Source organism: Taudactylus pleione, unplaced genomic scaffold, assembly GCF_031769625.1.
Source record: "Taudactylus pleione unplaced genomic scaffold, aTauple2 ptg000070l, whole genome shotgun sequence".
Lineage (NCBI taxonomy): Eukaryota > Metazoa > Chordata > Amphibia > Anura > Myobatrachidae > Taudactylus > Taudactylus pleione.
In genome coordinates this window covers 4,583,488-4,604,678 of record NW_028284472.1, presented here as the reverse complement: position 1 = coordinate 4,604,678, position 21,191 = coordinate 4,583,488, and the positions used below count along the sequence as shown (strand labels likewise).

Genomic DNA, 21,191 nt, shown 5'->3' with positions numbered 1-21,191 from the left:
GGCAAAACATGGGACATATTGTTCACCCATGCTCTACCCTCCTCCCTGATAAATTTGCTTCTGAATCAAAAAATGAAATACATTTACTACCAATCAACCTTTCCTGTCCCTGCCTTAAACTACATACATACTCCAACTACCTCAGGCCTCTTGATTAATGAAAAAATATGTTTCCTTATGTGCCATGTTGGAAGTTGAACTGCCATGTGTTTGTGCCGCCCACTGCTGCCGCTTAGCTTAGTCAGCCAGCTAGCTTGGTGCAAATTTTAGGCCTAAACTGGATGAAAACAATATTGCGAGCTGCGAGGTGGTCAAAATTGACTGGAAACTTGAGATGTGCGCCGACCGCCATGTTTTGGTTTTGGATCTGGATCTCCCCTGGTTTTAGATCTGGATTGGTTTTGCCAAAACCTCACCTCTGTGTTTTGTTTTTCGGTTTTGGTTGTGGATGTGGATTTTTTCTTAAAAAAACATAAAAGCAGCAAAAATCACATAAAATTGGCCTGTTTTTGTTCCTACAGTATTATTAACCTCAATAACTTTTATTTCCACTCATTTCCAGTCAATTTTGACCACCTCACAGCTAGCAATATTGATTTTTTAATTTAGTTAAGGGCCAAAAGGTTTCATCCAGCTAGCTGACTCAAAACTGAGTGATAAATAGAGTTGAGGACTGTGCAAAGATGATGGTTGGGGTACCCCTTGAGGATTGAAGAATTGATAGTTGATAGTTGGCACAGCCACTGGCTGAAGTAAGAAGAGTTGATACTTGATAATTGGTGCAGCCACTGGCTGAAGAATTGATAGTTGGCGCAGACACTGGCTGAAGTAAGAATAGTTGATACTTGATAATTGGTGCAGACACTGGCTGAAGTAAGAATAGTTGATACTTGATTATTTGGGCAGCCACCGGCTGAAGAATTGATACAGATGTGTCCTCATACACCTTTCCTTTTTTTCTTCATTTAGCACAAGATGCCGTCATGGCTAAGATGCACCACGACGAGTAGCAATTAGATGGATCCCAATTTTTTTTTTTCCTGCAAAAGTACTCAAATAAACTATCAGATAAAGTAGCAAATTTTAAGAAAAATCACAAGACATGGATAATACACAGATTAAAAGGCATGGCAAATTTGGTGACACTGCTCGATTTTAGGAAAGGTGTATGTGGACACATCTGTAGTTGATAGTTAATTGTTGATGCAGCCTCCGGGCTGAGTAGTAGTGGAATACAGGCTATGATTAGGAAGGAACCAGTCCTGCAACAGCCTTGAGGGCTGGAACTTTTGGCAAGTTGTGGCCGTTACAGCCTTGAGGGCTGGTGAGGAGTGACGACAGGTTGCCTTTGGGCCGTGAAGCAGGATGCGGCCTTTTGTCCCATGTAGCAGCCTTGAGGGCTGCGAACCCTTGGCAGAATGTCACTGCTGTGCAACTTGTGCTGCCGGGTTGACAAAACAAGCAGCAGTTAGTTCAGAATTTTCTTTAAAAAAAATGAAAGGGGCATGCAGGAGATGCTGTCTGTGGCCATTACAATTACTGGACATTCATAAACCATAACATTAAAAATGTCAGGCAGCAGTGCCCCAAACAGCACATAATGGAAAGGAAAAAGGTGCAAGATGGAATTGTCTTTGGGCCCTCCAACCCACCCTTATGTTGTATATATGAAAGAGGACATTCACAGTTTAACAAACCAATCACTTCAGCGACAGGGACTGCCACTTGGCTGAAATGATTGGTTTGTTTGGACCCCCCACCAAACAAGCTGCCAATGCGCAGTGGACATTGGTGGCAATGATCCCATATACATAATGGCTTTACAATACATTAGATTAGATGTCGTCATCATCAACCCCATCAGTGTGTGCATCCTCCTCTTCTTCACACAATATGAATTCGTCCCCGCTGGAATCCACCATTACAAATGCTTCTGTATTTTTTGGACTTAAGTGCTGGTAAAGGTCTTTCTCGTGGAATTTGTAATTCATTTTGATGAACATCATCTTTTCCACATTTTGGGGAAGTAACCTCCTACAACAATCACTGACAAGGTTCCCGGCTGCGCTGAAAACTCTTTCAGAGTACACACTGGAGGATGGGCAACTTAAGTACAGCAAAGCCAGTTTGTGTAAGGGACTCCAAATTGCCTCTTTTTCTGACAGTAGTGAAACAGACTGTCTGACATGCCTATTTGGATGCTATCCCTAAAATAATCATCCACCATTCTCTGAATGGTGACCATATCAGACAAAGTCACGGTAGACAGGTCACTCATTGTAGCCAGTTCTTTCAGACCCAACCAGATGTCATTAGGTTTTGCTGACTGATCTGCATCACTACCAGCAGTGGGTCTCTTAGGAAAATTTAGTCTTTTCCTGGCAGCTGTAGAAAATGAAGGAGGAGATGCTGCCGTGTCACATTCCACTTGAGCTGACAATTTTTTCACCACCAGCTCTTTGCATCTTTTCAGATTTATGCCCGTTTGAAGACACAAGGTATGACTTAAACCTAGGATCAAGTATGCTCGCCAAAATATAGTGATCTGATTTCAAGAGATTGACGACCCTTGGATCCTGTCGAAGCGAATGAAGGGCTAGTTCTACAAGTTCGACATACTTAGTGGAATCACTCCATTTTAGCTCCTCTTTCAGTTTCTCCAGCTGCTTTTGCAAAAGTCTGATTAGGCGAATGACCTGACTCAAGCTGGCAGTGTCTGAACTAAGTTCACATGTGGCAAGTTCAAAGGGTTTGAGAACCTTGCACAACACAGAATTATTCTCCACTGCACTTGACTAAGGTGCATTCCCGCTCCTTTCCCTATGTCATAGGCCATAGTGTAGCCTTGGACGGCCTTTTTCTGCTCCTCCATCCGCTGAAGCATATAAAGGGTAGAATTCCACCTAGTTACTACCTCTTACTTCAGCTGATGGCAGGGCAAATTCAACAGTTCTTGCTGGTGCTGCAATCTTCGACATGCAGCTGCTGAATGTCGAAAATGTCCAGAAATCTTTCAGGCCACCGAGAGCATCTCCTGCACGCCACTGTAATTTTTTTTAAAATGTTGCACCACCAGATTAATTGTGTGAGGAAAACATGGGATGTGTTCCAATTTGCCCACATATAATATATTGCTGGCATTGTCATAAATCACAAATCCCAAGGAGAGTCCAAGTGGGGTAAGCCATTTTGCAATGATTTCCCTGAGTTTTTCTAAGTGATTCTCAGCAGTATGCCTCTTAGTGAAACCGGTGATACACAGAGTAGCCTGCCTCTGAATGAGCTGGCATGTGTTAGATGCTGCTGCTGTTTGCACTGTTGGAGGCAATACACCTACCCAGTGGGCTGTCACAGTCATGTAATCTTTAGTTTGCCCTGTCCCACTGTCCCACTTGTCCACATATCTGTGTTTTAGTGGACAGTGGGTACAACAGCATTTTGGAGGACATGTCCTTGTACAGATTGGGAATTGCTATTCTAGAGAAGTGGAATCTAGAAGGGACAGGGTCGCGGGGACACAGGACCTCAACTGTGTAAAACCACTGAATTAATGGCGGATACTGGACGCACATCTAATACCAGCATAGCTGTTATGGCATCAGTAATACGCTGTGCAACTGGGTGTTTGCTGTCATACTTGTTCGCCAATGTAAAGGATTGTGTGACAATCAATTGTTTGGTTGAACTTGAACTACTAAAATTAGTCTTCTTCCTGGTCCCCTTCTGGGATGAAGATCCACTCATAGCAAAAGCAGCAGCAGCAGCAGCAGGCATAACTATCAAGGATCCTTCTGTTGAACAACAGATAGGAGAGGAGTCAGTCCTTATGATATTGGATGTAGGACTACTTTTCTAACACGAATGAGGATGTTGATGATGATGCAGGTGTTGGTGGTGGATATTGCAGGCGCTTTGATCCAGATAGAAGGGAGCAGCTAGGTGATGCTGGACTGATTGTTGTTCAGTATTGTGTCCCCAAGTTTCAATACCCTTTCCAATATGTGCTGCAAGTGACGTAACAGGGAGGAGGTTCCAAGATGGTTAAGGGCCTTACCTCTATTCACTGTTACATGGCAACAGTTACAAATGACTTGGCAAAGGTTTTCCAGATTTGGGTGAAAATTATTCCACACATCAGATGTGGATTTTTTGGTCCTTTGCCCAGGCATGCCAACAATGGGATTTTTTTACCACCATGGGCAGCAACTGTTGATTGATTTACAGTTTTTACACAAACATCCTTGGCATCAACATCCTCATCATCCTTGTTGTTATCGCCAACTACATAAACATAAATATCCTCCTCATCCTCCTCGTGCAATTCCACAGAAGCATCCTCGATTTCTAAGTCAGCATGTTGACTTGTGCTGCTCATCCCCACATTTTCAGAGGCAACACAAATGTTGGAAGGAGGATCCTCTTCAAGTACAGTATTAGAAAGGTCAGGCACACAGATGGCAACCGCGGACACACTTGGACTCTCCTCTGGGATTTGTGATTTTTCAGAGCACACAGTTGGTTCCGGTGTCTTACTCGTCTTAACAATTTAAATTTTTTTTGTACCTCTCCTACAAGCAGATGGGCTTAAATCATCACTAGAACCACCGGTCATAAATAAAGGCCAAGGCCTTATCCTTTCCTTGCCACTTCGTGTAATGAATGGCATATTAAAATTTTTTTGTTTCTCTAAAGCCAACTTAGCTTTAGATTTTTTTTCTTTAACAGGGTAAAACTTGATAGCCTGACTTAAGCCCTGGTGCATCGGCCTTCATAGATGATGTTGACGGCCTTGCATCGTCATCATGACTGCTTTCGGCAGCTATAAGACTGGTATGTGGATCCTGCTCTCCTGTCATGTAACTGTCCACCATACTTACTGCGGTCTTACAGCAGTGTCACCAAGCAATTATAGTGCAGATGATTTGCAGCTAATGCACACAGCCAACCACACATACAAAAAATTGGTTTTATTTTTTCACACTGGGGGAGAGCACCCCTGAATGAGGCAGCAGCCCCTTGATAAATGAGGCAGGCAGCACAGCACCCCTGCGCACCTACGTTGCTGATAAGTGTGGCTAACATGCACACACAAAATATTATTATTTTTTTCACACTGGGGGGGCACCCCTGAATGAGGCAGAAGCCCCTTGATAAATGAGGCAGGCAGCACAGCACCCCTGCGCACCTACGTTGCTGATAAGTGTGGCTAACATGCACACACAAAATATTATTATTTTTTTCACACTGGGGGGGCACCCCTGAATGAGGCACCAACCACTTGATTATTGACACAGGCAGGACCCCTACATTGCTGATAAGTGTGGCTAACACGCACACATACACAGAAATAAAATATTTTTTCACACTGGGGGTGAAGAGCAGGGCCGTTTCTAAGGGCAGGCGACCCGTGCAATCGCACGGGGCGCGCCGCCTCCTACCCCTGCTCAGAAACAGTCTGTTAACTGCCGGGCGCCCGCTGAGATTCAATTACCAGCGGGCGCCCGGCAGAACAGAGCAGCCGGAGACGGAGATGGAGACGGAGGCTCCTGCTTCCGGCTCCGGCTCCCACAATGTGCACTATGGGAGGACGTCATGACGTCTTTCCCATAGTGCAGAGAGAGGAGCAGCCGAGCGGAGCGGACGCCAGAGCGGGGCTGAAGGTAAGTATTACTGTTTTGTTTTTTTGTTTTTTTTGTGTGCAGGCAGCCTGGACAATACTTGGGGGGAGGCACTACCACTGGGGGCACCCGGGCACTACTACTGGGGACATTACTCTGGGGGCACTTCTGCTGGGGGAGCCACCACTACTGGGGGCACCTGGGCAAAGCTACTAGGGACATTACAAGGGGGGCACTTCTACTGGGGAGACACTACTACTGGGGGCAACCGGGCACTACTACTAGGGACATTATAAGGGGGGCACTTCTGCTGGGGTCATTGCTTAGGAGGCACCACTACTGGGTGCATTACTCAGGGGCCAGGGAGCATTACTATTGGGGGCACTAATACAGGGGCATTAATACTGGGGAATTTATAAAGGGGACACTACTACAGGGGGCATTACTATTGTGGGCAATACAACTGGGGACACTACTACTGGGGCACTACAACATGGACCATTACTATTGGGGTCATGACTACAGGGGACATGACTACAGGGGGCACTACTAATGGGGACTCTGCATAAGTTACACTACCACTGTGGGCACTGCATAAGGGGCATAAATACAGGGGACACTGCATATGGGGACAACTACAGGGGGCACTGCATAATGGGCACTTTTGCCTGAGAGCCAGTGGGGGGGAAGCCTAAGACCTGTCAGGATGGAATGGCAAGGGAGGGGGCTGGAATGAAGTGTGTATTATGTGAATCATGTTTTTTCAATGTGTTTTATGTGGTTCTGGATTTAATAGTGTGTTTGAGGTGGATGTGGTTTTAAAACGTAGTTTATGTGCCTCTGGCTTTTCCAATATATTTTATGTGGAAGTGGTTTGTTGCAGTGTATTTTATGTGGATCTGGCTTGTATTTTCAATGTGCTGGGCTCGCACCCAACGCGACTAAAACCGGGTGTGATACAAGGTCATGCAAATGTCACACCAAAGGCATGCACACAGAAATGCGGCGTGAGCTTGTGACAGCTAGGCCACACCCCATTTTTGAGCCCGCGCCTCAGGCTCGCGCATGCTGTCTGTCTTTTGTTTGGCTACATATATTTTTCAGTGCTTTGCCTCTGACAGGTTAGACACCCCTGTACTCAGTAGTCACAGTGGCTGTCATTCTGTGGTCTTTCGAGATCACACTCCCTTACAGTGATACCACACCCCTTCACGATGACGCCATGCCCACTCCACAATATTACTGCTTCGAGGGGGGGGGGGCGCATTTTGACTGCTCGCACTGGGAGCCTCAGACCCTAGAAACTGCCCTGGTGAAGAGCACCCCTGATGGACAGAGCACTCCCTGGACAACACAGCAGCACAGCCAGCCAGCCCCTATGGACAACAGCCAGCCAGCCCCTATGGACAGGACAACAGCCAGCCAGCCGCTATATGGACAACAGCCAGCCAGCCCCTATGGAGTGGACAGGACAACAGCCAGCCAGCCCCTATATATGGACAACAGGCAGCCCCGCACCCTATGGACATAAACAGCCAGCCCCTGAGTGACAATGACAATAGTAGCCAGCCCTTATGCACAGCATCAGCAACAGCACATTCACAGCCCCCTCCCTCATCACTCTCCACAGCCGGAATAAAAAATGGCAGCGATCACGGGACCTTTTATACACTCCAAAACCCGCGAGAATCCAACAGCGGGATGATGACATCTTATTTTTTTCACACTGGGGGTGAAGAGCACCCCTGAAAGATGCAGCAGCCCCTTGATAAATGACACAGGCAACACCCTTAGTGCGGCTACATTGCGTATAAGTGCGGATTGTTAACACGCACACACACAGAAAGAACAATTATTATTATTTTTATTTTTTGGGTCACTTGGGGAAGGAGAGGTCCCCTGAATTAGGCAGTAGCCCTTTGATAAATGACACAGGCAGCGCACCTACATTGCTGATAATAAGTGTGGCTAATGCACAGACAGAAATTAAAAAATTTATTTTAATTTTTTCTCACTGGGGGTGAAGAGCACCCCTGATGGACAGAGCACCACCTGGACAACACAGCAGAACAGCCAGCGAGCCCCTATGGACAACAGCCAGCCAGCCCCTATGGACAGGACAACAGCCAGCCCCTATATGGATTATGGGCCAGCCAGCCTCTATGGACAGTAAGCAGTCAGCCCCTGAGTGACTGTCAATGACAACACAACTGTAGCCAGCCCCTATGCACAGCACAGCTCCCAGCTCCCTCCCACTTCACTCTCCAAAGCTAGAATGAAATAGGCGGCGATCGCGGGACCTTTAATACAATCCAAAACCCGCGAGAATCCGACAGCGGGATGCTGATGTTTTGCCTTGATTTGAGATCCGAGTCAGGCGGGAAAACCTGAGCCAACTCGGAACTGAGCCAACTCGGATACTTTATCCCAGGAAAATCTCCGATGTGGAGCGAAAAGTCCAGCACGGACTTTTCGCTCCCATGTTGAATACCCCTGTTAGTGGGCTTTCTCTTGCCTGGCCATGCGATTGTTTCCTATGCATATATTACCAGCTGATGGCTGCGTGCGAATGCAGCTTTGCGAGCAGGTCTGAATTGACCCCCTTGTTCCAAATCCCGTGTCAGACCCGGGATTTTGGTGGAAAAGGGGTATTAGTTAGACTTTAATACGGGACACCTATGATTTACTCAGGTTCTGTGGTTGATTAAAACCAGGTGAAATCCAGGCTTCAATTTAGCCAGCCACATAACCTGTATAATTCATGTGTCCCCTATTAAAGTGATATTATGGCAAGACCACATTTCCCAGCTTCCCCAATAATGAGCTGCTGATCCATCAGATCTTCCTGAATTCCACGACCACACACACCACAATATTGGGAGGATTGCTCAGTATGGTAATTTTTGCAGCAATCTTACCTGTATCGCACAAACTATAGCGATACATTTACTAACACTGATTCCACGTTTGCGGTTTGTCCCCAGCACCATTTGCTTGCACCATGTCTGTGCTCATAATCGTTATTAATGAGGTTTTCAGCATTTTCCAGAACACCTTGCAGAAGAAGCCACGAGCAAGTAGGCAGACATGAAATAACTTCAGGAAATTATCAAACAATGTAAATATTGCTGTCATCTAATGCAGCGCCTCTCAAATCCACTCCACTAACAGTGCATGTTTTCCAGGTGTCCTCACAGAGTCGCAAGTGAAATAATTAGAACCACCTTTGGATCTTTTAAAATGTCTCAGTCAGTAATGAATACATTTGTGTGCTCCAGTAAGGAGACCTGGAAAACATGCACTGCAATTGTGTCCTGAGGACTGGGGACACGACTGGCTGGGTGATGGTATGAGGATGGCTAATTAGCTGCAGATGAGCTACTAACAATTATTATTCTCTCGCTTAGATGTACAATGTACTTCCTATCTTCCGGTACCTGCCCGGTGCACACACTAAGATCAAGCAGAACGTCGCTGAATTGCACGCTCTCCTCTCCTCTGAGATCCAGAATCATCTTAAGGGACTGGACAGAGATGACCAGCGAGGTTTTCTGGATGCGTTTCTTGTCAGGCAGCAGGAGGTAATGAGAATATACAAATACTAAATAATGACATCTTTGTGTTAAGACTACATGCAATGGCTCTGATAAGTATGGGTGTGGATTAATAGATCGACAGTAAAAAAGGTTGACAAGCAATAGGTCGACAGTCAATAGGTCGACAAGGTCAAAAGGTTAACACACAAAAGGTCAACATGGATGTAGGTCGACAGGTTCAAATGGTCAACTGGGACAAAAGGTCAACATGGGAATGGTCAACACAAAAATACTCGACACATTGATTTTTTCTGTAACCCTAATCTTCACCTCCCCTTGATGCCTAACCCTAACCATCCCTCAGTGCCTATCCCCAACAGTCTTTCCTAGTGCCAAGCCCTAACCCTCCCCTTGGTGCCTCCTAGTGCCTAACCCTAAACCTAAATAAAAACAAAAAGCATTTGCCAACCATTTTTGTGTCGCCCATTCCCTTGTCGACGTTTTGTTCTTGTTGACCGTTTGTAGCCATTGGTCTACACCCATGTTGACCTTAGTGTGTCGACAATTTGTATCTGTCGACCTTTTGCCCCTATTGACTGTCGACCATCTGGCATCAATCTATTGCGTGTTGACCTTTTTAGTATCGACCAATAAGTATTGGCTTAGAATTCATTAATACTCTTCTTCCTTAGCTGGATATTGTCATGATCTGCATTTGAGGCTGAATGAAATGACATAAGATCGCTATTGCCATTGGGGACGCGGAACGGCGGTGTTTCTGCGAAATGTAGCTAACAGAAACACAACGTTATATGCTGCCGATACCAAACTGGCACAAAGTAAATTTGAAATTTAGTTACAGCTGTGAGTGTAATTAGAGGAGATCTACAACTTCACAAACAATTAGAATTTGGGTTTTGTTGGCCTTGATCTATTATAATTTGCATATCGTAACTGGTAAAGTATCACAGAGATCTTTCATTTCCCCCAAATACTGTATACTGTATACATCACTCTATAAAGAAAACATTTCTGTATTTTTTTTTTAAATTTTAAGTAAAACAATAATTTTAGGCTCAATATCTTTTATTTTTTAGGAAAAATCTGATCCCGGGACATACTTTCATGACACTAATCTTCTGACTGTTGTGACGAGTCTGTTTATGGCTGGAACAGAAACAACGTCGGTCACTATACGCTGGGCCATCACGTACATGATACAGAACCCGGAAATTCAGAGTAAGAATCCTTTCATCTTATTCGGCATAACTGCTAAGTTCTAAGGTGTTTTATCTGTGGAGGGTGCCCATGGGAAATCTCCATGCAGCTTCCCCCCATACTTGCCAACACTCCCCAATTGTCAGCGAGACTCTCTGATATAGCAGCAATCTCCCTGACTCCCTGAAGAGTATAGCAATCTCCCTGATGCTTACACCTTACACCCATTATGTAGCTGTTATATACTTGAGGAAAAAAGAAATCAGAGATATATACATTCAAATGGTATAATCAGTGCGATTACCCTGCATTGGTTATAAGGCACTGTGATCCCTACAGCTACATGCATTTTCATATAAGATTTCTCAGGCCACTTGTATGGAACCACAAGTAAAACACAATACAAGTACAGTAGATCTTACTAACTGCTTTGGGGCTCTCTTACATTTGGATGGAAGGCAATTTTATGACACGCCCCTCAGATGTAGCAGTACACGCCCATCTCATGTAGGACACGCCCCTCAGATGTAGCAGTACACGCCCATCACATTTAGGACACGCCGCTCAGATGTAGCAGTACACGCCCACTTTACCGCCGCGCTCATAGGTGCTGCTTTCACAATCTCGTTGAAATGCTTTTCCAAAAGTAGGCAAGTGTGCCCCCTTCCCCTCCCCCTCCCGCCTTGACACATGAACAGTGAAGACTCAGACATTGTGCCAGGGTGTACTGTGCATATCTCTGGGAAAATTATTTCTTCAGTCGTGTCCACAAGGTGAGTAAATTCAATACATACCTCCCAACATGACCCTCTCCAGGAGGGACACAATACTCTGGTCCTGGACTTCCCTGGTAATTTATGATTGGTGGAGGCTCCAGAGGTGGGGCTGCAGCACAGTCCAAAATTCAAATAGGGGAGTCACACCAACTGCCAGTGAGTCCCAGCCAGTGATGTTGGGCAGTGTGTGACATGACAGTTGGTGTAACTCCCCTATTTGAATTTTGAACTGTGCTGCAGCCCCGCCTCTTACCAGGGAAGTCCAGGACCAGAGCATTGTGTCCCTCCTGAAGAGGGTCATGTTGGGAGGTATGTCAATGGGTGCGATGTGGGACCCCCTTCATTTCATTATACATACGCCAATGCACTGCATTGGTTATTTTTATGTTTACCCAACTTGTATGGCGCTCTGGATACTTTTGACACCTTATCAATAAAAGATGATGATAATAATAATATAAACAGCCACTTCTCCCCGCAACCCCCCACTTCCTCCCGTACCCCTCCCCCTGCACTTGCCTGTCAAAGTGGTCGGCCCGTAGGGGTCTGATAATGCGTCATTGTAGCCCCGCCCCCTGCTTTACAATGGCAGAAATTCTGGCATTGTATAGCAGGGGATAGGGCGGCAATGAAATGACTATGCTGCCACGCCCCCTGCACCACCCATCATTGCCGATGTCATGCTCCACGCAGCGCCGTCCTGGCTGCACCCTCCCAGAATTGGCAGCCCCGGAGTCGGCAAGCCTGGTCTCAATAGTTACCGCCAAAAGCCGCACAATGAATTTAGACACAGAGGGCCTGGTTCAGAGGTGCATGCAATGTTCGTCGTATGCGGCGGACTTGCGAAGATATGCTAATGACTAATAGGGGGGGTGGATAGCGAGACGCCAAGATCAGCGACTGCGTCTTTTGGTGCAGCTGTACTGACTTCGGCAGCCACGTTCAGACGCATAATCTGCGCGTCTGTAGGGCTGGTGCAATGTTTAGGGGTGTGGCCGATAATATGCACAGCGATGATTTAGAACCATAGCTGGTGGGAGTCTCTGCATCCCATTGGCTGCGTCTTTGGCATAAAGACACAGTCACGCTGTGGCACAAAGCAAAATCGCAGCTTCATTAGCGCCCCATCTGAACCAGACCCTTTGTCTCAAACAAATGCGCTCCATCTCTATAGGGACCTACGGAGAAGCAGAGCAGAATGGTCAGGGGAGGTAGCAGAGCATTTTAGATTAACATCTAGAGAAGATATGCAGCTAAAGACAAGGCCCGGGAGAAGGTGATTATTGAACTCTGGGACTGATTCAGCTTGGATCGCAGTTGCAAAGACGCACGCCATCGATCAGTGTTTGCTTTCTGCGCATCAGAACTGCTCGCAGTGCTTGTGGTAGGTTTTTCTTACCGCTATCACTGCGAGCAGTTCAGGCTAAAAGACAACCAAGTGACGTGGTCGATGACGCTCCTTTACTAATTATGCACTCCCATTAAACACCCTTTTGACTGTTAGGCACGCCTGCGTTCGGATCTCCACTTCCCCGTTTTCAACCACCTTCCCCTGTTACCACCTACAAATGGTACATTCTGACAATCAAATTAGCAGCCCCTCGCTGTTTTGCGAGCGCAAGATTTCTGACCGCAATGACTGGTTGGTGCATGCGCATTATGACCCATGCGCATGCGCAGTTGTGCGAACATCGCTCAGAGCGAATGAGCGGCCACTTATGAGCAGCTCTGAATCAGGCCCTGAGTGAGTACACGCCAACAATCCACACTACAGACCTATGCTCAGATACAGTATATACAAACACGGGTGTAGTAGGTATTACCGCCGGCCACATGGGCGGCGGTTCAAATCCCGGCAGCAGAAGCCCGATGGAGTGAAGATCCCAATCGTTAATTAAGGTAAGTACTGCTAACCTAATTCCTTCCTCTAACCCTCCCTTAGGGGTGCCTAACCCTAACCTCCCCCCTCGTGCCTAACCCTAACCCCCTTCTAAGTGCCTAAACCTAACCCCACTCTTCCCCGCAGCCTAACCCTAAGTCTCCCGGGGTAATTGCCTAACCCTAACCTTCCCCCATGGGTGCCTAACCCTAACCCTCTCTTCCCCTAGCCTAACCCTTGAGTAAAATAAAGACTCCTATCATTGAGGAAGAGGCAGAACAGAGAGTAGCAATACACATTACATAAAGCCCCTCGGATGACGCTGTTAGACTGACACCAGCTGAGCTAAAAAGAGTACAGAGAGGAAATCGCTATGTCAGGAGAAGCCGAGTGAAAGTCCATCATTCCTGAGTTCATTACACATCAGCATATAGAGACTTACACCCTTGATCAGAAAGGATCGGGAAAGAACTGTGTTTATTAGGGACATAGGCCCTCATTCAGAGCCGTTCGCTATTTGCGTTCGTTCGTTCAAAAACAAGGGGTGGCTATGCAAATGATTCGTTCGCACATTGCAGTCTGTTCACACCTCTAAGTCTGAACGAGCGAGCAAAACATACGCTCTTTTATTTCTTAAAAACACCCCCTGGCCGCTCGCACCATACGTCATGTCCGCTATTTATTAGATTAATCGAGTACATCGAACAGGATATGAACTGCTCGCTATTCTTGTGGTTGGTTTTTTCAACCACTATTTTGCGAGCAGTTCTGAGTTAAAAAAAACCAAGTGACGTGGTCATTGACGCTGCTATATTAATTATGCACACCCATAAAACGCCCGTTTTGACCTTTAAGCACGCCTGCGAACGGATCTCCACTCCCCGTTTTCAAGCACCTTCCCCTGTTACCACCCACATACGCCTCATTCTGTCACTCAAAATAGCAGGCACTCGCTATATTGCGTACAAATGATTTTCGGCCGCACTGACTGGTTCGCGCATGCGTACTAAAAACCGTACGCATGCGCAGTTGTGCGAACATCGCTCGGAACGAGCGTACTGCCGCTAGCGAGTGGCTCTGAATGAGGGCCATTATTTTTACTAAAATAAAGTGATAATGGCTGTTTTGTGTTTTCACACTCTTTTCACATTATTTTAGTATCACCTACAGTTACTAAAGGGCAATTGGAGTAGAATTCGTAAAATTCTACTCCAACCCCTAAGTATCACTTATTTTTAGTAATCAGATCACATTTCCCATAACTGTAATGGGAAATGTGATCTGGCCAAAGGCCCTCATTCAGAGCCGTACGCTCTGAGCAGAGCGTACGCTCTGCATGAGGGCCGGGCTCCATTTTCATGGAGCGTCCTCCTGGACGCTCGTATAGCTGTGGGTCACCACCCACAGGCTATACGAGCGTGCATTTTGATGGCCGCGATGGTCGTGACCATCGCGACCATCGAAATTGCGAGCCGGAGCCTGCGGTTGAGGTTTTCAACTGCAAGCTCCGGAGTGATTTTGGCTCTATCAGAGCCAAAATCACTCCCACTGACATCACTAGTGATGTCAGTGGGCCGGCTTCTGACGGGAGGCGTTCCCGTGGGAACGCCCCCGTCAGGGAGGCACGCCCCCGGCACGCCCACCAAAGGGGGCGTGCTGTCAATCAACATTGACAGCACGCCCCCTTTGATCGGACACAACGAGCGAAGGAAAGTCCTTCGCTCGTCGTGTCTGGCGCATGCGCACGACGGAGCTCCCTCCGTCGTGCGCATGCTCAGTGCAGACCATCGACCCACTTGCGAGCGGACAGCCGCTCGCGAGTGGGTCTGAATCAGGCCCAAAGTTACTAAAAATAAAATGTGAAAAAAATACCGGGGAAAGCCCTGTGATAATAACGCCACCTGGAGGTGGAGTTATCCAGGGTCTCCCCGGTTACCGGACTCCTGGCCTGCTCTAACGGGGAGAGCAGAGCCGGGAGTCGGTCCCTGTAATCAGCTGTGTGGTCTAAACAGACCGCAAGCTGATTACTGTAAAAAAAAAATAGTCAAAAAAAAAATTTACTTACCTGGCTCCATGGACCGGTGGTCGGGGCTCCGGTGATGACTCCTCTCCGGTCAGCTGGTCTCCCATGCTGCACTGCGGCCCGGTCATCAGGTGATCGGGTCCCAGTGCAGTATGGGATATCAGCCATTAAGGGAGGGGGGGTTGCGGGGGGGTCCGCAGGGGCGGGTCTTACTGTCGGGCGGGGCTTAGCACCAGGGGGGGTAGCAGCGGTGGCCGGTCGGCGCATGCGCAGGGCTCTAGTCACAGTATTTTTTTGCGAAAATATCGTGACTAGAGTGCGGAGGGGATTCACAAGGACAGAGCTTTCTCGCAAGCTCTGTCCCTGCAAGGGATTTGTAGTAAATCCCTGTGATATTGCCTGAATTCAGTCGATAATATCACACTACAATCTGCATTACAAATGCGGATTGTAGTACATAGAGCCCATAATATGGTAACTATTGTGCACATAGGGCCTGATTCAGAGCCGCTCGTAAGCGGCCGCTCGTTCGCTCTAAGCGATGTTCGCACAACTGCGCATGCGTTTGGGTCATAATGCGCATGCGCAAACCAGTCATTGCGGTCGGAAATCGTGCGCTCGCAAAACAGCGAGGGGCTGCTAATTTGATTGTCAAAATGTACCGTTTGTGGGTGGTAACAGGGGAAGGTGCTTGAAAACGGGGGAGTGGAGATCCGAACGCAGGCGTGCCTAACGGTAAGAAGGGAGTTTAATGGGAGTGCATAATTAGTAAAGGAGCGTCATCGACCACGTCACTTGGTTGTCTTTTAGCCTGAACCGCTCGCAGTGATTGCGGTAAGAAAATCCTACCACAACCACTGCGAGCAGTTATGATGCCTTTCGATGTTCCCGATTAATCGAATAAATACCGGAGATGACGTGTGAATCGAACGGCAAAGGGGCTTCTTTACAAAATAGCGAGCGCATTTTTCGTTCCCTCGCTCAGACATAGAGGCGTCAACAAACCGCAAAGAGTGAGCGCTCAATTTAAATAGCCGGCCCCTTTTTGGAATGACCGTCCGCAAATAGCGTCCGGGTCTGAATCAGATCCATAGTTAAGAAATAAATGAACCCAACAGCACCATTTATAACAAGCTAGGCTGCTTCTGGCAGAATTGTGGAGCAGTAAACCTAAGTATATACATATTTTGACAGTGATTATCCCTCATGTAGTTTCATCTGTAAAACTTTAAAAAGAAACATCATTAGTATACAGTTATCACCAATGACTGAGAACTACAGGAATATAAACCCGGGTAAATGAACTACCTACATATCTGCACCAATGCAAGAATCTTTGGCCATAAAGCGTAAACTCCCTAATGGAGGTTATTGAAATAATTGACTTATATTCTGAATTAGGGTTGTTAGTATAATGTGATTTTATATATACTGTATATTGTTAGGAATAAGCAAGAGAACGAACTAAGGGGCTGATTCAGACCCGCTCGCTAGGCTGCGTTCGTTCGTAGCTGGCCGATTTTCGCATTCTGTGCATGCGTATGGGTATGCGTGTGCGCGAACCAATCACTGCGATCGGGAATAGTGCGCTCATAATACACAGACTGTCACTTTGAGTGACAGTGCCGTTTGTGGGTGGTAACAGCGGAAGGTCCAGGAAAATGGAAAGTGGATGAGCGAACGCAGACGTGTCTGAGCGTCAAAATAGCATTTTATGGGTGTGCATAATTTGCATGGAAGCGTCATTGTACACGTCACCTGTTTGTATTTCAGCCTGCAGTGAACGCAGTGTTTGCGGCAGGGTAGGGTCAACCTCAAGGGCTGCGAGCAGCTCCGATGGCTCTCGATGTTACTGAGAAATCATACAGTTCCTGGAGATGACGTGTGCTAAGTAAGAAAAGTGGGCGTCATTACACCGGCGTGTGATCGCTCTGCCGTCGCTCTCTAAGACATAGAGGGCGATTGTGGAATTTGCATACCTTGCCGCTGATGGCTGCGAAACTGCGCTGCATTGCGACTGGGTCTGAATCGCCCCCCTAAGCCCGATAAGGGATATTTTGTAGAATTTGAAATATTTAGCAAAGTTTATAATTGTTGCAAAAAGAACCTACAATCTTAATGATACAGTGAATGTAACCAGTTGTGAAATGCTAACCCATGGTGCCCCAACAGCACCAGCTCTGAAATTCTGGCTATATAAATATCCATTTCTGTGTGTATAATATACAAAATATTATGCTAAAAAAATTATTTCTACATCAATTGTCACGTGTGAAGTTATTAATGTGTATTTAATGACTACGGGCCTAATTCAGACCCGCTCGCGAGCGCTGAGCGCTCACAAGCGGGTCGATGGTGCCCTAGTGCGCATGCACACGACGGAGGGAGCTCTGTCGTGCGCATGCACGAGACCCGCATAGCGAAAGCCAAGCTGTCGCTATGGGTCTCGCACCAAAGGGGGCATGCTGTCGATGGTTAGTGACAGCACGCCCCCTTTGGTGGGCGTGCCGGGGGCGTTGCTGCCCAGAGGGAGGCATTCCCTTGGGAACGCCTACCGTCTGGGGCCGGCCCCACTGACATCACTAGTGATGTCAGTGGGAGTGCTTTTGGCTCTGATAGAGCCAAAAGCACTCCTGGGCTTGCGGCAGCGAGACCCTACCGCAGGGTCTCATCGCAAGCCAGATGGTCGCGATGGTCTTGACCATCGTGACCATCTTTTTGGCCACTCACTATAGCTGTGGGTGGTCATTGTAATTTTGGGGGTGGAACTCCAACCTACTCAGCAGTGGTGTAACTAGGGTATTTGGAGCCCAGGGCAAAATGAAAAAAGGAGCCGCCCCCTCCCTGCTATGTGCATGCTCTGAAAAATGGGCGTGGCAATATGCCATAAGGGGTGTGGTCACTGAAAAATGGGGCGTGTCAACATGACACACAGCCCTTTTTCGTCACTCTGGGAACATTCTTTTCCAGTCCATATGCACCTTAATGCAGTGCCCCTTATACAGTTCCCCCTATGCAGTGCCCCCAGTAGTGGTCCACTTTATGCAAGCCTCCATTAGTGCCCCTTATACAGTGCCCCCCCAAATAGTGGTCCCCGTTATGCAGGCCGTCATTAGTGGTCCCTGTTATGCAGACCCCTAATAGTGCCCCCCCACCAGTAGTGGTCCGCCTTATGCAGGCCCCCGGTAGTGATAACACACAAAACAAAAACACTTACCTGAATCCCCGCTCCTGCTGTGCCTGCCGATACTCCTCCTTCTCAGTCATCGCGCTTGGTTCTATGGGAAAGACGTCATGACGTCTCTCCCATCACCCACCGCAGGAGCCGGAAGATGGAGCTCATGAGTGAGCTCCAGCCCGGCTCTTGCAGTTGGCGCAGCAGCAGCCAATGAGAGTCTGTCTGACACTCATTGGCTGCTGAAACCCACACATCGCCGCCGCGCCGGCAGCGATGTGTGTAAATGTGTAGTGCTACCGAACTCACTGCGGTCTGCTCTACACTGGCTAACCAGGATGGGCCTGTACCATGGCTGGCAGCGCCTACCCCCCCTGCGCCACCGGTCCCACGCCGCCCAGTGCATGAGCCCCGGTGGCCCTGCCCTAGTTACACATATCGGAATTTCTGCTGACTGCAACATAAAAGTTTCTCCAGCAGCTGCTGAATTTATTTCCGGAGTGGAAGACAATCTAAATCAATATTATTAGCCTATACAGATGAGTGGATAGGCTATTTCATTACCGCAATACAGTACAGTATATCATGTTATGTAGAATGTATTATTGTATATAAATGTACACATTCTATATAGAAAAACCAAATGCCCTAGTGATTTTCTTTTTGTTTTCCCTTCAATGTCTGCTAGAACGGGTCCATGAAGAAATTGATAAAGTGATTGGCTCAGCGCAGCCGCGCATCGAGCACCGTAAGGATATGCCGTACACCAACGCCGTCATCCATGAGACGCAGAGATTAGCCAATATTTTGCCCATGAACCTGCCACGGGAGACTACAAAAGATGTTATATTCCAGGGCTACTATCTACCAAAGGTTGTTATTGTTATGGCCTTTAGCAGGTTTTAGATATAGGCCGTATTCAATTTTTCCGTGTTTTTGGCGGACACTTTTCGCCGATGACATAATTCTCACCTGTTTTGACTTTCCTCCGTATTCAATTTGGAAGACTTTTTGCCTAGGCGGAAAGTCAATGCAATGTAATAGGGGGAAAAGTTTCGCCTATGAATGGGAGGCGGAAAAAAGTGCAGAATTGGGGTTTTGGGGTGCAACATTGCGGGAACCCCCCTTTCAGCCTTCAGACAGTCCCCCAAAGGTAAACTGCGTCAAAAATAAAAATAAACACACTTAAAGACACCCAAAAAAATCACTTTGAATTTGGGGGCGCAAAGAAAAATGTAGGGGGACAAAGTTAAAAACTAGCGAACTTGACTCTGGGGGGTCCCCAAGTATGCCCCAGGTGTTTTTTTCATTACAGGGGCTTGCGGCAGGTGGATTTTTCACGATTTTTTCAACTTAACTTTAGCAACTTTAAAATATGCTGGTCCCCATTTTCAAGGACCCCAAATTTGCTGGGATAAGTTATTTTCTGCAAAAAAACCTCCTGAATACTATTCTGCACCACGTATAGAAAAACGCTATTTAGCAGCTATTGAGCCCGTTTAAAAACAGCAAATACCTTCAGCAAGCCAAATCGGGGGTACCATAGCTAACCCCCATGTCAGAGCATCATTTAGGGGTGTCAGGCTAATTTCCCCAAATCTGACATGACTTTCCGCCTGTTTAGGTTTCGCCGGGTCCCGTTTTCGCCTACTTTCAAATTGAATACGGCTCTTAGGAGTAAATTTGGGAGACGTGGTGTTCTATTTATAATGCCCATTTTGTATGATATAGTATATGTAAAACGCTCCCACATATTCATGGATGAATTAATTAGACATGGTTGTCATGGCAACATAGGGGGCAGGCACATCCACCCTGCCCTCACACCGCCTTATAGTTCCTAGGCAGCGGCCTTCATTATATAACCGCTGGGCTGCCATGTCTGTCTCAGTATTGGAAGAGCCAGCAGATGAAGCTGTGCAGAGAGGTGAGCAAAGTGCTCTCCCTGAGTGGAGCCCAGCGCAGGACATCTTCTACCGACGGTCTATGGTCAGAGTACACGTGTTATTGGCTGGTTTGGGGCTGAGGAAGGAGACCTGCAATCCATCCCTTAAGGAATATGGCAGCAGGTCACAGTTGCCTGCCATCTGGTCTTCAGTTGGCTTTGTATCAATTAATGTCTCAAGGCCCCCATACATCAGAGATTGATTGCAGCAATCGTGCAATTTGCAATCGATTGTGTATAAAAATCTTTCCCTTTTTCAATCGATTGTGGCAATTCTGCAATCTGCAATCGATTGAAAAAGGGAAAGATTTTTTACACAATCGATTGCAAATTGCACGATTGCTGCAATCAATCTCTGATGTATAGGGGCCTTTAGTTAGGGGTCCATGGTCTCAGAACTGCAACTCCAATCATAAGCTCTTTGCCCAATAGGAGTCAACAGGCAATTAGCGCCAGACATTTTGTTAGTTGGACTGTCTGTAGCTACGGCCAATACAAATAAAGTTGCCTCTGCGTGGCATTTACCCACAGTCCTCTATCCATGTGTTATTTACTTTTAGTACTATGGGTCCGATGCAGATTTGGCAATACCGTAAGATATTTGCACCCCTTGCACTGCAACGTGGTTTGTCCAGGTACCCAGTTAAGGTGCGTATCCACCTGACGACTGTGAAACAAGTGCACGATTATGACATTGTAATCGTGCAGCAATTTCACAGTCTGCGATGTGTTTCACTGAACACATCGCAGTGTAGGCACATCAATCATCCCCGAACATGGTCAACCTGACGTCGTCGTCAGGTTGACCAGCATGTTCAGGCGATGATAGATGTAAAAAATGACCTGTGGGCGCGCGCATCGCTGGTCGTTTTTGACATTTGCATGGCCGATTTGTGGACGATTAACAAGCGATTGAACAATAACAATGTCGTTATCGCTCAATCGTCCTGTTTAATCGTGTAGTGGATACGCACCATTACAGTTACTTGCTCTGTCTTAGACTAGCCATACATTAGACCAA

The 21,191-nt window shown here is 47.0% G+C and overlaps 1 protein-coding gene across 1 annotated transcript in view; it reads left to right on the top strand.

The window, feature by feature from the left end:
• The window catches only part of LOC148533727 (cytochrome P450 2K4-like), an 83,625-nt gene that overhangs the window by 31,440 nt on the left and 30,994 nt on the right, over positions 1-21,191 (top strand). The window contains exons 5-7 of the mRNA XM_088467319.1: positions 9,026-9,199; positions 10,252-10,393; positions 18,914-19,098. Of these exons, the coding sequence (XP_088323445.1) occupies positions 9,026-9,199; positions 10,252-10,393; positions 18,914-19,098 (501 nt within the window). The remainder of the gene's footprint in view (positions 1-9,025; positions 9,200-10,251; positions 10,394-18,913; positions 19,099-21,191) is intronic.